Source organism: Simochromis diagramma, unplaced genomic scaffold, assembly GCF_900408965.1.
Source record: "Simochromis diagramma unplaced genomic scaffold, fSimDia1.1 OVJJ01000344.1, whole genome shotgun sequence".
In the NCBI taxonomy this organism is placed as follows: domain Eukaryota; kingdom Metazoa; phylum Chordata; class Actinopteri; order Cichliformes; family Cichlidae; genus Simochromis; species Simochromis diagramma.
In genome coordinates, this window is record NW_024387375.1 from 7,622,550 (window position 1) to 7,640,902 (window position 18,353).

The 18,353-nt window shown below is 41.5% G+C and overlaps 1 protein-coding gene across 4 annotated transcripts in view; it reads left to right on the forward strand.

The window, feature by feature from the left end:
* grik4 (glutamate receptor, ionotropic, kainate 4) overlaps nucleotides 1-18,353 on the forward strand; it is a 330,883-nt gene that overhangs the window by 282,755 nt on the left and 29,775 nt on the right. For all 4 annotated transcript variants that reach the window (XM_040008873.1, XM_040008871.1, XM_040008872.1 and 1 more), the window contains one exon: nucleotides 11,494-11,601. In XM_040008873.1, coding sequence (XP_039864807.1) covers nucleotides 11,494-11,601 — 108 coding nt within the window. The remainder of the gene's footprint in view (nucleotides 1-11,493; nucleotides 11,602-18,353) is intronic.

The window sequence follows — 18,353 nt, forward strand, 5'->3', positions numbered from 1 at the left end:
TCTGGGGGAGTACTCTCCAGATGGTGTGAACACCGGGGTTAATCTGTAAAACACTATCAATCTGGATATATACAAATAGATAATGCGACTCAACCTGTTCTTTTGAATGCCGGCTGCTTTCTTCTCTCTCCAGGAGCATCAAATGATGACACTGTTTCCTGCTGGAGTGGATTACAGCAGTTTGCTGTTTGGAGGATCGGTTCCCATTTTTTTATGATACTGGGCTACAGCAGCTGTAGGACCTCTGACTGATCTAGCAACCACCAGCCAGTGTGCCTGCGTGTCTTCATCTGCATGCATTCCTTTTTTATTCATACTTGTGTGTTTGTGTGTTTTTGTGAGAGCTTATGTGAAAGCATTGATGGGGTTGGTCCCATCCCCTGCTGCCCGCTTTCCTGGCTCTGTACACAATCATACACAACAAGCCCACCACCATTTATGGTGGTTTAGCGGGGGCACAAACCCTTTCCAAAACAAACACACTGCAGCACAGACTGACTCTACGGTCCAGCCGCTCTCTCTCTCCAGCTCCCCCTAGCCTCTGTGGACTGGCCCTCATTTTCTGCATGGAGCTCAATGACAGCAGCACGCCGGTTAATTGGAGGAAGCTGTAAAATGAGTAATTATTGCAGTTTGGATTAGGCAAGCTGTTGCCTGTTACTGCTAGGCTCTGTTGTGTGAGAGCATGTGAGAATGCAGAAGAGGGTGCTATAAAAGCTGCACAAGCCTTTCGGTGTCCTGCGTATTTGTATGTGTTTGTACGTGCGACATGCACATGGTGAGCTGCAAACTCTCCTGGCGACTTCTTGGAAGGAAGAATATTGCTCATTAAGCTTTTTAATGGAGGCTTTAAATCACTTCTTTAGCGTGGAAGCCACCTGAGGGGTGGGCGGAGGAAAGGGAGGAAGAAATAGAAACTGTTGAGGTGGTGGCTGAAAGAGACCATGATGCTGGAAGTCAGTTAAGAGCATGTTAGACCTGCACACGCTGGCCATGAGTGGGAAAGACTAAAGGCCAACTGCAGCATGACTTGAGGCAAATTGTTCTCATTATTGAGTCCAAAGCTGCTTGGCACAGTTTGCGTGCAAGATTTGACTTTGACAGTTATACATGGGCGTGTGTGTTTCGTTTAAAAGGCTTCCAAGGTTGCTGTGTATTGGTATTTGAGCTGAGCGGAAACTGCTTCAGCTTTTCAAAGGTCAAAGAACAACAAAAGAATTTGAAGCGCTCTGTTAGTGACTGAAACTCTCCTTTGTTTTCATGACTCATACCATAAACATAACTCAAAAACATGTTGAGAAATGGAGTTCTTTCCTTTCATTGTTAAAACTGATGGGACAGAAACGGGCGGTGCTGTGGTGCTGTGGTTAGTAACCGTCACCTCACACCAACAAGATCGTGGAGTGGAGTTTACATGTTCTCCCTCTGTCTGTGTGGGTTATCACTGGGTCCTCTTAACTTCCTCCCACAGTACAAAGACATGCATGTTAAGTTAATTGGTGATTCTAAATAGACCGTGGTTGTCTTTGTGTGTTGACCCTGTGAGAGATCGGCAACCTGTCCTGGGTGTGCCCCACCTTTACCACCCTGAATTGCATAAATAGAAGAAAATGGATGGATGGTAACAGAAACACCACCAGCCCGAACATCTGCACAAGCTGGTAACCCCGAGTAACTTCCCCAACTCATGCCTTTCTAATCGGGGCAGATTACGTACGATTGGGCAAAAGGAGTGATGTGATTGATCCAAATATATGGAACCAATTTCTTTTTTTGTTGGCACAACAGTCAAATTTATTTTGATTATTTTGCCTCATTTCGCGCAGTTTCATGTGTGGCAGCCACTATTCAAACCATTTGTTTTGCTGATGTAAATAAACAGTCCTCGGTTGCTGTGCGCCTTCCTTTATCTTGGATATGGATTTTCTTTTTTTTTTAATCTTTTTGTTTTTTTGGTTCTTCATCCCGCCGAACATATAGTGAATCTTTGCGAGATCATCAATAAACTGTTAAATCATCCAGACCAGCCTCCGTAGACCTTTTCCAATTTCCTGTATTATCATTCGAACATTTACAGCCAGATTGCTTTTTTAATAAACTATAGTCCCCGTGTGTCCTTGTGTCAAGGTCTTTAAAGATGGAGCAAGGCAACGGAAGTGATGAAGTAAGAGGAGGCTCTTTTTATCCTCATCTGCTTCCCTTTATCTGAGGGGAATGCTGAGTGCCTGGAATACCCTAGACGCATAAAGGCACATGCTTTCACTCTCGGACACGCACACGTACTGAGTGGGCACCACTTCAATTTGCATGGAGCTATTTGAGCTGTGTTATTTACACAAATACCTCCCCCCGTTAAAGGGTGGATGTGCTCGTACAATTTCTTTCCGTTTTCTATTGGATTTATTTATTTTCTGTCAGGACTGCTCCTGCGTTTATTATGGCAATCTGCTTTTTACCTCCCCTCCCCTTTTCTTTGCTCCCAACCCATCTCTCAGAACACTATTACTCTAACTGCCCCCGCTGCTGCAGATGCAGATGTACTCAATTCAATTTCCATCCACTGCTGCAATGTGAGGGAGAGGGACAGGTATGGGGGAGAGAGGATTGGGGGGGGGGGCTGACACCCTTTTTTTTTTTCCTTTCCTTGAAGGGCATTATCATAGGGCCTGGTGTAGCTCAGCACACCATGACGTGGCTTGGATCTCTTTTTCTGCCTCAGGCTCCAGCGGAGATGAGTACATCTTAACCAGGTCTGATAGACATACATGGTCTAAATACACAAGGACCGCTGCTAGATCTGCTGCCACTAAGGTTAGAGTATGTTTACAAAGTGAGGCAGGCCTCTGATCTCCTGCAGCTGTGCGACTCAAGCATGTGTGTGTCCACATAAGAGGGAACGCTGATATCTTATTTTGTAGCAGCGCATTTACACCAAGTCTAGCTGTTTTAATAGAATAAAGGACCTCAAAATGTTCTCTTTAAACAAGGTGTTCTGGTGCTGTATATTTCCTGGCCCAACTTTTGCTCCTGGGTCTTTATTAGGCTCAAAACCTGATCTGACAGGGATGTCAAACTCCTTTTACATCGTTGGCCGCACACAACCCACTTTGATGTCAAGTGGGTCGTACCAAAGAAACTCCCCTTTCTTTTAACTACGTGTTAACTACCCATTGTAAAAAGCTGAGTTTTCTATTGTAGATAGTTTTAGTTTTACTGTAATTATTATTTCCTTACTTTGGTGTAGTATGAGCCATTGGGGGGAGGTCTTATCAGTAGGAAAAGTTAGAAGACTTCCAAAGTTAATGCCCCCCTTCACATTTTACAATGCCATCCAGTGAGCCGGATTGGAGTGTTTTTGCTAGGCCCATTCTGGTCCCGCGGGCCTTGTGTTTGACACCCCATTCTTCAAAATCCATAAATAACTTGTGAAATTTCAAATCCATGAGAACGGCTCTCCAGACAGGAACAAATATGGCAGCAAAGCAAGTATGTGGTCTTCGTTTGAGCTAAAGCTGCTATTTGCCAGCAGGGGAAAACACATTGTTGTGATATAAATCTCACGTTTCTTTGCCAGTATGCAATGCAGCTGCATTATTTCACTGTAAAATAAAATTGGCCCTGAAATGTTGCCGAGCATCTCTGAGGAGTGGATCCAAGATCCTGCTGGAAGGGCTTTTCTTAAATGTATCTTACTATATGTGTTGCAAACTATATCCTAGTATCAGCATTCATAAGCAACGCAGGACCAAATATTTGTTCTTAGCATCAAACTGCTATAGCTGGGTTTGTGTGTGTGTGTGTGTGTGTGTAGTTTTTTAAACATCCTGTTGTTCGTTTCATTGTTGTTGTTTTTTTGAGGGGATTTTTGTGAAGACTAAAAGTATACGTTATTTTTTCCCCCAGGACATTTAGATGTTTAAATCCTCCTTGTCAAATTTTAAATTAAATTTTGTGATTTTTAGCAAACACTTTCCTTTTTATCACTTCCTCAAACAACCTTTTGCATGCTTTCTTCGTTTTTTTTAACAATCAGTCCTCCCCAGAGTAGCTCCTTCTTTTTATGTTGCTTTAATCTCACCAGCATTAGTGATGCTCTCTGATCAGCGCACACTGACTTTTTTTTTTTTTTTTTATCATACCACCATGTAAACATAGAGGAAAGGTTTGGAAAAGCCTTTTAGTGTAGGGGGAGAAAAAAGTGCCCTGGTGTAGGAACCTGTTACATAAAGTTTAGTTACAGTAGAAAAGCTACATGGCCTCTTGCTAATGTCACTAAACTGTGGATTGGTTACGAGCGGCTTTGTCCCCTCTAGTTTATTGCGCACAAAGCTGTCTCTGTTATGAGCGCTGCACACAGTCCTGGAGGTCAGAGAAGCTATGAATTCTAAGAGAATGCTACTTGTCTGCTAGCAAGTCTTTTTCTTATTACATTTCTCCTCATTTCATTTTCATTTAATTTTCTTGAGTGTGGATGAATGCTAATCGCAAGTCACAAATGTAATTTAATGTATCACTTTTGAAGTGTGATTAGAATATCTGGCCTAACATGAATGGGTTCGTGCTGATCTGTGCACCGAGCGTGTGTGCACACTGTATAAAACTACAAGACTAACTCTATCTGACGTGCTTATTTCTTTCTCTCGCACTCACACACATACACGCAAGGATGTAGCACACTTGGAGACTGTGTCGGATTTATGATACAGCTGTTGATTTAAATGCCTGGGACAGGGGGAAGCTAGGCAGCATTGTTTACAAGCCACATTTGTTGTCTTTTGACATATTCTCCCTCTGGATATTTTTTCTTTCACTATTTTTTTTGGCCAAGATTCATCAGAAACCTTGAAGGAATTCTTCAGCCTCTCAAAGATAAGATTTAAAACATCTGCACCCACCCCCTGAGTGCAAGAAACAAGTTCCAGGCACATTTGGTGGCACCATTCAAAGCAAGGCATTCTGAATTGTAAGCAATCAAATGCAAAATCAGTGCAATCCTCCTGAATCTTCTCAAAATGTTCTTCCCCGTGCTGAATCAGTGACTGCATATTGAAATTCATATTGAATTTGTGGAAGAAGAGACTCACACACCGGCATCCTTTTTGTGTGTCTCCCGTTCTAGCCTTTGTTTGGTCTCTGGGAGACGTACAGCAGTCCCCTTTCCTCTTTTGTTTTTCTCAGTTTGCACTTTGCAGGCTGGAGATGGGGAATAGATCAAAAGCAGAATGGATGAGCTGTTTTGCAAGATCCCCAGTCTTAACGGATTTCAAGGCTGGGTGAGGCTGTGTATGTGTTGCTTGGCTGCGTGTGTGTGAGTGAGTGTGTGTGTGTAATATGCATGTACATGCAAATTTATGTGTTTGTGCCTGAGTGCCTATGTGCCTATGTGCCGACAAGTTTGCCGCTGTGTCTAAGTTTTTATCGGTCTATCCAGCGCACCCTTGAATTCCAGAATCTCAATATACTCTAATGTAGGTGCAGAACAACCAAAGATGCTTTGTAACTGTATAGGTATTGTTTCATTTGTTCTCTCTCCCGGGCATTCTCTGCTCTCCAGACAATCCCGGTGAATTCTTCAAAGCAGTCCCATTTGATATCATACTCACATTCTACGTGATCGCTGTGCTTTTTTTTTTTTTTTTTAGTATTTTGTAACTTTTTGTAAAAGTCAGTATAACATTGACATTTGCTCTACTGTACCTATTTACAGTATATGCTTCCTTTAGACTTTTTTAAGCGAGTAAGCCTAAAAATATCTCTATGAATCCATGTGAAAAAGAAAGTTTTCAGAAGACTGTGATAACTAAGCACACCCCATGGTTCAATAGCTTGTAGAACCACCTTTAGTAGCAAAGACGTGAAGTCAGTAAGGGATAAATAAGGGTATACAGAAGTGGGTTTAACACCTGCAAGGTACCCAGGTCCCGTGGCTGCTGCAAAACAAGACAAAGACTGAATCATCAAGTTGTGTTTGGTTCATTCAAACATGGCACTGTGTGTTACTGCCAGAAAAGTCCACTTTGGTTTCATCTATCCAAAGTGAACTTTGTTCCAGAAGTCTTGTGGTTTGTTCAGACGCAGCCTTGCAGACCTAAGCTGTGTTGCCATGTCCTGTTCTGGCAACCCTTCCAAACAAGAAAGGTTGTTCAGTCAATTTCTGATTGAAACCTCTAATGAACTTCAACATTTAAGATGCTGACTGAGCACTGTAGAGTAAGTAGCTCTCGGAGGTTTTTTGCAGTTTTTATGAGCTTTGCACCTTCTGATCTCGGATTGAATTTGCCGGGATGGGCGCTCGTGGTAAGATTTTGGCTCCAGACTAGCAAACTGTCAAAACCTGTGCTTTTGCTCACACTTTCTGATGATCGATCACATACGTGTTAAAGTGATTATCATCACTTACCATCTTAAATACTATGGAAGTACTAAGGGTGTACTTCTTTTTTCACAGGACTGTATATATGACACAAAAATGAAAGAAATATCTCTAGCAATGCAGTCGATCCTACTGTCAAGCTTCCCGCTTCTACTCCTCCGTGCTTCTCCTCACTAAAACCTAAGTCACAACCTCAACCATGAATGTGTTTAATCATTTATGCTTCAACTTATTAAGATATATTTCAAAAGTGTGCTATGTTCACCTCATAAAAAATGCAGGACATAAAAACATTGCTTAATTTTTTTATGTCCTTCATTAAGCAGACTCTAAAAATCCCACTTATATATGAACCTGTAAAGTCTCAAATCTGCTAAAATTAAAATTATTTCTCTTGAATAACCATTAAATAGTAGGTTGTCAAAGGAAACAGGCAGGTTGAGAGTGTGTTGCTGCTGCAGTAATTGTGCAGAGGGAAAGACCTACGAAATTTCCCATGGGAATGGATGCTTTATCTCCATAACTCCAGATAACATAAAATCTCCACTCATATTGTTCTCCTTCACTGCTTTTGCACAAGAGTGATAATCTGGAAAAGAGCTGGCTCACAAGCTGAGATTGCAGCACACCCCTAAAGGTCTGAATCCATCCCCATTGTTTTGGTACCTCTCTGCTGATGTGATCATTAGCGATGAAGACATTTGGGCAGTCCGTAGTGTCTGGGTGCACAGCCTGAGCAGGGACTGTTGCTGCCGGGGCATCCATTGTTTGTTTACTTCTCTACAGGGGATGTACCACTTGGAGAGTATGCAGCACTGCTTTGAAGATCTGCTCTGCAAACTGAAGGAGCTCATCTCCAACCCTGAGCTTGTGTCTCATTACGACTACTGAACTAGCAATGGCATTATTCATCACAATGCCAAATAATGAGTTTGCAAACAGGCTCGGGAATGAATTACCAAATCTTTAATAACACGATGCATTTGTTTGTGTTTGGAAGTAATAAAAAAAAATACCACAAGTCGCAGTTTATGCGATTATGAAACAACAGACTTTAAAAATGTAACCAGATTGACTTTTTCATCACTTTTCCCTCACTGCCAGAGATTAGAGAGTTCTTGACCAGAAATAAATAACAGCTAGAAGTGCCACAGTTTGTAGCTCCTTTTCATCACTTGGCAACAGAGTCACGACTGTGTGGTTTACCCAGTCCTCTCTTTAATGTATGGCATATCCAACCACCTACACCACCACCTGTGTCTGTCTAGCCCCTGAAGTTTGCCTACGGCACCACCCTGATTAGTCGCTTTCCTGCTGATGATGAGTCATACGGTAGAGAGCTTGTGTAAGAAAAAAAAAGGGAAAAAAAGAACTTTTCCCACTCACTATTCCACAGAGAAAACATGCATAACAGTTGCACACACAAACACAGAACGCCGGTACTTCGTTTGAACAATGCAATTGTTGTGAAGCAGAGTGAGCACGCTCTAAATATAACTACCCGCTGTTTTTACCAGCAGCTAGTTGCTGATTCAACTGGTGGAAATGTCCGCTGATAGGCAGAAACTGCATCTACTTCAGCATATTTTCTTCAGGCCTAGATAGCAAAATGCTGCCATGTAAGTCCATCTCCTGCGAGAATACTTTGCATCCGCAGTACAGACATGAGGATAGTCCTGTTCGTCAGCCCCACACCCGCAAGTACGCAGCCACACATTCCAGTGTCGTCCCAAACTCATTTGCACCGCTGTGACACCTGAGTGCTTTAGCCTCAGTGTAAGTGGGCTGTATGACATTATGCTTGATAATGGTACTATTGCTTCTCTCATATATGATGGATGTGTCTGTCACGGCACAGTCTCGCTACACCCTATTGGATGCAGCATTTTTCTGACAGGAAAATCAGCCAATGCTGACGCTTCAGTGAGCAGCCACCCTAATCTTTTCCTCGTGCTGTAATTCCAGGTTCCAGAATGAACCGTGGGTAATCCCTCACAGGACGTGTCGTTCCACTGTGTCAGAGTGTCGTTGTCAGTCTCTCTGTGTCTCTCTTCCTCTCAGCGTGCACACACACACACACTCAAACACAAACTTTCTCTCTCTTTTTAGTCTCCCTGTTGCTGTCGCTTTTTCATGTTCTGGCTCCCTAGGTGGCTGCTTCTTATACTTTCTCATTGATATTTTTTTTTCTTTCCATTCGCCAGTCTCACCACACCCACTCAGTAAGTGATTGACATTCCCCTGCATCTTTTTATGTGTCTCTCTCTCTCTCTGTGTCTTCTCCTTGTGCTCTTACCCAATCCCTTCTCTCTTACATCCTGTTCTTCCTCATTTCTGGTGCAGGCTTTTCATCAGCAGCCCGAATTTAGCCTGAATTTATTTCCTAGATTCACTGGATGCACTGCGCAGTATTAATTTATAGTAACTGCAGTGCAAATACCAAATTAATGGCACAGCATATGAGAAACATCAGGATACAACCCTTGTGTTGCACACAAACAGTCTGGTGAATGGCAATGAGCTGTTTCCTCTCTTCACGATAAAAGCTTGTGAGTCTAATGGCTTCTCGGGTTGTGCTGTGTGTATAACGACGTTTTATGCAATGGTTCAATATTGTTACTTCATCGGGATTCATGCAATGGTTAGGGATCCCTCTGGTTTACAGTTTACTCAGCTTACACACTTGTTAGAAAATGCATATTGAGGGAAATGACACGTAAGGTTACTGATGTTCTCTCTTGGCCTGCAGATTAATAGCAGACTGTGGTGCTCACTGATTAATACTTCATCACTTTAATTAGTTATTTAGTAGCATCTCTCTAACTTTTAGACACTTTGCTCTCATCTTTTCATCCAGTTTATACCAAATAATGAGAATCTACCATTTTTTGCTGCATAAACCAACAGTAAAGTGTAATGTATAGCAAAATGTCTCAAGAATAATTACAGCATTAAACATTTTCAGCCTCTTTGTTAAATGTCACAGTGTGTTTTGAGTTCCTGCTTACATTAGCTAATGCATGCATATGCCTTCCTCTGAAATCTGACTCACGGGGAGCACATCTCTACTTTATCCCCTCCTAGCGTTAGCAGAGTCGAGGGGAGGGCCACCAAACGGCCAGTTCCTGCGCTTCCAGCATATGTTTGTTCTCCCTTCCTGGCTACCTCTCCCCCTGCTCATCTGCTACTCTCACTCTCCACCTACACTTCTTGGGCCAGAGTCACGGTGCCACCTCATCCCATTACCCTCTTAGTCACCCCCATGCTCAGACCTTTCGTGACACCTGCTGAGCCTAGCCAAGCCAGAGACTCCCACATCCCACCACCTCCACGGGCTCTGACAGCTGATTGTGTACGCTGATTGCTGAGCAGCATATTTCACTGGCCCCTTTTTGGTCATGCTGCAGTATGTTCACATCCCCCCCCCCTCTGTTTCTCGAGGCCATCAGTAGCAGAGTGTGCAGAGTGTGCAGTGCGTTGGTGCGGGCAGTTTGGGTAGCTGTAGTCTATTTGTGAGAGCAAGGTGCGGTTTCTCCCAACAAGTATACCAGAGGAAATGGAAGGCAAGATCTCTTTGATCATATACTCTCAAAGGAAATCTTTGAGTCTGGGAGCTCTCGCTTCTAGTTTAGATATATATCACATCAGAATTCATTATCAGTGTTAGGAGAGTAGTTAAATGGCTTCCAAATGTAGCACAGATCAGCACGAATGGCCTGAAATCTCAAGAGAAATTTGGCAATTTAGCCTTGAAACAAACCAGGGCCAAGCTTGAAGAAGTCTGTTTATTGGATTTTTTTTAATCACACTTCAATCACTTTGACATCTCGTCCTCTCTCGTCTGACTCCGACCAGCAGGAATATTCTCAAGGGTTTTATTCCATGTTCAGCAATCAAAGCGCTCATTCAAGGAATGCGACTATATTTTGCCAACAATGTGTCACCGCTGAATTAGGTACTATATTTTCTCATTCACTCCTCCTACATAATATTTTTAATTAGGTGAAGCTGATTATTGTTTTGAGAGATATAATTTGTTTACAGCCTTTGAGAGGAGGTGCAATACTTTGTCACTGACAGAGTCTGAATCTAAACTGTTGTTTTTAGGAATATTTATTCAAATCCTGAAAGTGCTGTCTTTTCCCCTAACTAACAGTTACAGTGTTTTAACAATAAATGACTGTGTGGAAACATCGCAGGCAGGATGAGCTTGAAAAGCTCTTAAATTATCTCTCGCATATTAAATCTAAACCACAGATAACCTGCGTCAGTAAAAATTACACAAACTGTTAAAAAAAAAAAAGGATCGCATCATCTCGTTGTTTGATTTTAGGATTACCTTCTGCATGCAAACGTCAGTCATATGGATGAAATGACAGTTTGTGAAATAAATGTCACGAGTATCACAACATTACTCCCATAGTAAGTACAGGAAGAAAGTAAATTGTCAAGTTTAACAACGCTTTTAATGCAGAACCTTGGATTTTCTTTTTTCACTTTTTTATTTAACAGCTTAGAGAACCCAAGAAAATCCTTCACCATAGTTTTCCATGTCTGTCCCAGTAAAACAGTGCAGCATGAGGCTGATTTACAAAGGCCTTTGTAGAGACTCTCCTCATAGAGTTCAGGATTGGCAACCTTGAGTCGAGTAAATAAATGAACGAGACGGGAGATGGCAGAAACAGATTGAAAGGAAAGACACCATGTGAGGTGGAGGTGTGAAGTCCCACTCAAGCTGTAATGAGAATGTGGCTGTGTGCCATAGGATTTGCAGGTAATTGCTTTAATGAATGCATTCTGTTGCCTCTTGATTGAGCACATGCCCTGTGTGCACTCCTGCAGGAGCCACGAGTGTTATTTCTGTTTCTCTCTCGGTCGTCTCACTAACTTTTGCCGTCACACAGTCTCAGGCTGTGGCGATCCGTCCACTGCTTTTTGTCTGGCCCAAATCTTTTATGAAGGTCACACTGAGTCTCCGTTAAAGACAAGACACAGAGTGGGAGAATTAGGCATAGATTGTTTCTGTTGCCCTTTCCAGCTGATGGTCTTAGTAGGTGATTTGTTTGCGTGTGTGTGTGTGTGTGTGTGTGCGCGCGCACGCGTGGACGCTCACTTTGCAGATTGGCCTGTGGCACTCTGAAGATGGACTGTCCATGGAGAGAAAGCTTCCATCTATCAATGTGACGGACACCCTCTTCAACACGACTCTTATCATCACAACAATACTGGTAAGGACTGTATGCGCACTGACACACACACACGCATCAGTATTCTGTGCCATTTTATTAGCTCAGCTCAGACTGATCTACATGTGGCTGACATTCTCTAGTTGACAGACAATTACCATATCAAAAACCCATTTTGTGTTTTCACTTCCACACTCAGTCCTTTTGGGATCAGAGGATCTGATGCTGCTCAATTGTTTTGCCCTGAGTACCGAGTGTATCAGCAGGAGCTAATAATTTACCATGTCAGCCATCCTCAGCCTTTGTTGTAAATATAGACCCTGTGAGCACTAGTTCTCACTACTCTAACTACTTGTTTTGAGGAGGGTGCGGTGCCAGTTTCGAGCAACTTCCTTTATCTGCTTTGTTCAATCGTCACTCATCAGAATCCTTAAACAGTTCAGAAAGAAAAACACATATTTCCTGCAATGAAAACATTCATTATACACTTGATGTGGACTATTTTTAATCAGTGCTTGAGTAAATCAAGTGTCTGGTTCATTACTCACTTATTTAATCAATTAATTGATTAAACACAAGTAAATTATATAAAAACAAAAAAGCAAGGAAACTAATTTCTCTCACTGCTCTTGCTCTGATTGTCGTTATTTCACAAATGGCCAAACACATTTCAAAATGACTAATCACAAAAATTCTGTGAAACTCACAAGTTTTTTTGGCAGACAAATTAGACAAGTCTTGTATTAGTAGAGCTAAAACATGCTTTAGGCAAACTGTCTCACGCTGTTATAGCTCAGTAAAACATCTCGTGCTGAAACACCCAACTGAGAAACATGTAAGTACAATTCACCTAACTAGAATCTTTGCAGGCAGCTGTTGAGCAACAGCAAAGTCCAAGAAAAAAAAACAGTTGAATAGAAGCGATTAAATGCAACTGCATTAATATAAATACTGCAGGGCTAAAGATGGCATTAGGAGCACGTGAGAAGGTGGATGCTGGGAAAGCAGGGGAAAAGCTTGGGTTACTGCAGGGCACACTGGAATCGTCTCTATGGAATGACAGACCTAGCAAACAGAAAACAGATTTAATAAACTAGAGAATGAGCTTTGACATGTGGCATTTTGTCCAGCCATATCTTAAGGCGAAAAGAGTTTATAGCTTGTCTGCACGGACACGCTTGAAGGTGCGGAAAATGCCTGCAATCATGGCCCGACTACCCTCGCTATCTCTCTCCAAAAGTCCTGTCCCCTCTGCATTTTTGTCGTCTCGTAGCAATGATCTGTAAATGAGGATATTGGTAAATATTTGCAGTAAGTTACAAATGATTATATACTTCTAAGCATATATAAATATATATTTCTAAGCATAAATGACAATCCAACAATACAAATCTAACATAAGTCTCTCCATAAAAGCATTTAAGATGCGCTTAGTTGCACGGTAAATAAATAAAAGATTAGCTGTGTGGGGAAAAAGGTTTGTCAAAAAGACCTAGAGACAGAAGTTTAACTGATGCAATTTTTGCCACTTGGAGACTCGAGGAAGTGGGCGGCGTAAGTCAGGCTGTCGCCTTCATACAGTTAACATATACGGCCTCTGCAGGTATGAGGGAGGATGCTTCAGCAATCTGAAAAGCACTCAACTTCAAACATGCTGAGTCTTATAATCTTCAAATGCCTCTGACTTTATCAACCCGTGGTTATTACATATGAGTATATCAACATGATTAGCAGTGAGTCATGCATAAAAATGGATGTCGCAGGTTTCGCAGTAGATATTTCAAAAGAGGAATGGTGAACTGAAAAGCTGCAGGCAAAACCAGCAAAACCTTTCCCCGTGTCATTCATGTCATACAGTGTGCAGAACGCCTGAACTATGACATTTATTTAACAGTACAGAAGCTCAGTTGCTATTGCACATTTTGAACAGTGCTAAATTAACCTTCAGTAATTATATACCTACTTTAATTACTTGAGAGGATATTTAAGGCTTTTCCAAACCTTTTGAGAATAATGTAAGGCTCTCTATAAGCACCCCTGTGTTGTATTTTTCAGCAGCTTTGATATTAATGCGCTGTTGGGGAACTCCAGAAGTGAAAAATAAGTCCAAGTTGAAACCGTCACAATGTTCCAAGAAGTAGGACCTAAATGCAACAGTTTTAATGGACTAAAGAGTTATGGTGCGTTCGTTTGACTACTACTGCTCATCACCTCTCCCAGGGTTTGGGTCCGCCAAGCGTTTATCTGAAGTTTGCTGTCATTTTTGAGTTTTCAGTCAGGACTTTGGACTGGAACACCCCTTCAAGTCACACTTGTCATGGTCATTTTTCATTTGTGGACTTTCTAGTATTATTTATTATTTATTCTATGTCAATTCTTGGTTTGCATCTCATCTCTGTGTGTTTTTAAAGCATCACTTTGCCTTAGTTCTTTGTTGGTGTTGCATTGTCTATGAGTCTTCCTTCAACAATCCCCTGTTTGGATTTGGTTTTCTGCTGCCTGCTGGACTACCTGCTTTACCTTAACAAAGGTTCCCTTTTTGTTCTTTAAATTCTGAGCCTCAGATCTGCATTTTAGATCCACATTTTTCACAAAACACGTGACTTCCAACTCAGAAAGCTGGAGCAGGCCAAAAACACGAACTTTACCTGAGTTCAGCAGTTCACATAAACATAAGTAAAACTGTAAAATGCATATGTAAATGATATGTACTGCATATGAACTGTACACCTACTGTTTTCTATTTGAGACTCACCAGGTAAGCCATACACAAAGATCAGGCTCTAACCATGAACGTGCTACAGCTGTGTTTTTAAGTGCAAAAGAAATAAGAAAAAGAAATAGCATTGCACTGCACAGCAGACTGGTTGGTAGTCAGACTTTGTACTCCTGCATGAATTGGTGATCACTGAAAAATCTTTCGGTAACTTTTCCTTCAATAAATCGAAGCTTAAGGTGGTATCCCCTTCATTTTTCCAGGCAATTGTAATAAAATGTAATTAACCATCAGCGACACTCTGACACTTTGTCACAATGTTGTCACAATGTTGTCACATAGTATGGGGTCGTTTATCAATCTGGTTTCAATAAAAATGGTGAGTTTTTGTAAAAAAAAATCAAAAATTCAGCTAGATCAGTAATTCTATCAATTATTCAAAAAAAGTTTCAAACTTTCCTGTATCTTCTAAAAGACAAACTGTCTATTTGTGCAAGATTTTGTTCGATTATCCAGGTAAGGAACGTTTCTGGGATGTCCATTTTAAGGTTGCTAGTCTTGATCTAGCAACCATGTAGCTTACTCAGCCACTGAAGTCGGTCAGAACAAATGTGCACCTGGATCCGTAGGACCAGTAAGGTAACCAGTCCCAACTACCTAACTAACTAACTATGCCTTTAGTTTGCTCAGCTGATTCAAATCAGAGCTGCTATGTTCAGCTTTTTTAATAAATGTCCTTTTTTGAATAATATTGTGTGATCCTTTAATTAAAAAACAACTACTCTGACCTGTGAAAATGACAAAATACCTACTTTAGTGTGTTTTCTGCAAATTGGCCTCTGCAAAATGGACAGACTGTCACATCAAATGTGTGATATCCACAGATATTCCACAGTGTCCTCTAATGTGGCAGTAACATGAATGTGTCCAACCAGCTGCTAGTGCTGTACCTTGCTAAGGAGCCAAACAAACGGTTATGTAATATAAATAATACAACATCATGTATTATTCCTGAGCTTTTGTTTTATTACTTTTGCAGGTTGCGCTGTTTTGCTTGTGCTAATCTTGCATTTGTAGGTCAATTAATGTTGCTGCCTAGCTTTACTTCATGGCTTTAGTTTGCTTCAGTTATTCTGTGTTTTGTTGTCAAGTTTCCATCTCTGTGTTGGATGTTTGGTTATGTCCCATCTTTTTTCTGGTAGTTCTCCGTCTCTCCTTCATTGTGTTAAGCTTCTTTCTCTTGCTTTGTTACTCTGATTTAGTTCAGGTGTGTTTAGGTCCCCATTAGCCCTTAGTGAGTTTCAGCGTGGTTATATTTAATAAAGGTTCTGCTTTCATTCTTTCAATCATGTGCCCACATGCCTGTGCCTCCTGTGCCTGACTCATGACTTTCAACTGGGAAAGTCAGAGCATCCCCAGTAACCCTGACTTCACAGTCCAAGATAGCATTAGCTCACAAAACATTAGTAAAACTCTAAAACTTGCTATCTGTATCGCTAATGTTGTGTATTTCTCCATGAACCTGCTACAGCTGTATCTTTAAGTGCGAAAGAAAGTATTGCACTGTACTGCTAGTGCTGTGCCTAAGGAGCAAAACCTTTTCCTACTGGACTACTGGAATGCACTCAACTCAGCAGTGACGTCACGTCCAGCACTGATAACCAATTTCTGAGGCAAACTGAATACAGCATCAGTCTAGGGAAACTCGGCCAGAACAAAAAGTGATGAGAATAAACGTGCTAGAGCACTGAGACACTTTGAGCTGATCAAGTGGATAAACTCAACTGAGAAACTATAAATACTCATTACAACTAACTGGAACAGAAGACAGAGGTGAAACTAAAAAGGACGGGGCAAACAAAGAAGAGGATGACAGGAGGTGACAGGAGGTAAAATTAATAGAAACACACAAGAGGAAATAAAAAGAATCCAAAAAAACACAATACAAAGATTCAGATTGTTAGTCAGCAGCACATCATTCACTCACTCATTGAATACAACACAGAACACAGACATGACTCGCTCAACTCCTCCTCCTCCTCCTCCTCGCTGATGAATCAGATGATAAGGCACAGAGTAGCCCTGTAAGCAGAAACAATTGGCCCACTGTGTTGTTGTAACTGGCTTATCAGCTGCAATCCTTGGGAATAGGGGAAGGACATATTGCCATATTTCGCCAAAGAACAACTCAGTGGTCTCATTGAGACTGATAGGGATTCAAACGGAACGGTTCATTTTGCACAGGAGGGAACGGCATCAGGGGACTGTAGAGATGTGTGCGTGTTGAGGTTGAGTTGGAGTACAAATGAGACAATGTTTTCACAACAGAAAGAGGCTGTGAAAGAAAGAATTGGCTGAGCGCAGAGCTTTGATTTCACTTTGGATATATAGAGTCCCTGGACCAAACTTCGGAAGCCACCAAGGAGCAATTTTCAGTGCCTATCACAGCTCATTCATCATGGTGTGATTGCTGTGTCGCTGTTATCTCGCTTGTGGGCGGCAGACGAGCCACAGCTGAAAGCCTCTATAAGAATTCCTTACCTGTACCGCCGGCCTGGGAGAATGTGTGCGTTTGTGTGCACTTGTGCAGACGCTTTAAGGATGCTCTCCTCCGTTCGTTTTCAGCTTATTTTGTAATGCAACTTTTGACGTGTCCACCTGGGCCTTACAGAGCAATCTCATTATATATAGCTGTCACCTTCTCCACTTTAATTTCACAAACAGCTCCAGAAAAAATGAAAAAAAAAAAAACTACAGTCGCAGAATTGATTATCACTTTACTGCAGGGCCACAAGCCATGTGTTTGCAATTATTGATTGAGTTTGTTACAGGCACTGTTGAGGTCTTAGTGAAAATGTCTTTACACCGTCGCGGTGATGCAATAGAAAAACCAATTCTTTGTTACCTGGAGATAAAATTGTTTTATATTATGTGTGGTATTGCATTTCCTCTCTGTCCTGAAGTACAGTAGAGCATCATCCAGCAAAACACAAACAAACCAAAAAATAAAAAGATTAATCTCTTTTCTGTTCTATAGCATCAATTCTTAGTGTTCCCGCTTGACATCCATTGTGATCATGTAGCTGCTGTGTTTCTAGAGCTACACCGCAGGTTGTGAAGTGTCTCAGTGCCAGACCGATGGGTGGGTATACATTAAAGTTTTTGAAGAAACTTCTCAAGAAGCATTGAGCACCTGATTCAAACCAGGAGCTAATGCTCGAATCCGGTGTGATCGTAAAGAGAAGACGCGAGCATCAATGAGCTGGACTCACACAGCAGCTTAACTTCTGCTTGTTTGTCTTTGAAGGTTTGTCCCAAGTGATAGAAATCACACATACTGAACATTTTTATTCACCCTGTACTCCAACCACACAAACACAAGTACGCAAGGTGCAAGATAAACAGTGCTGCAAATCAGGAGCAATGACCTGAAACATTGTTTCAACATCTGGTTTTCATTTTTTTGTAAAGCTGCATAAAAATCTAACACTAACTGCTTCTGGCGCTCATTTATACAAAAGATTTTCGGATTATATTCTTGTTTTTCCACTTGGTTTGTTTAATACAGGTGGTTGTTATACCACTAGGAAATAATTAAATACCCTTTGGTGTTAATGAATTATTTATTTAATTAGTCAAAATGCTCCTAATGTGCTCACAGAGTTCAGTAAATCTGTCTTATTCCTCATTTTAAAATCGAATCTTTTGAAAATCCTAACTTCTCAATATTTACATCCCAGCTCAGTCCCCTTTTTTTGTCCTTAATGCCTGCCACACGTTCCTCTTTGGAAGAGTCATTTTCTGACTTCTTCAGCTGCAGCACCCTCGGCCATCCTTTTCAGTTTTCTTTCAGAGTACCCTTGTGTCACTGAGTGCTTTCATATCCACTCACATACGTATTGGTAAAAATTCAACATAGTGCACATAGTGCCGGCTGATAAAAGCAGACACGGAGGCAGATTTACTGGCACACAGGCTCAGAGGCACTGAGGCATGTGCACATGAATTTGCAGACAGAGACACGAGATCTGACCCCATTTCTCAGAGTTTATGTGTACTCCTTCTTTCTTTTTCCAAC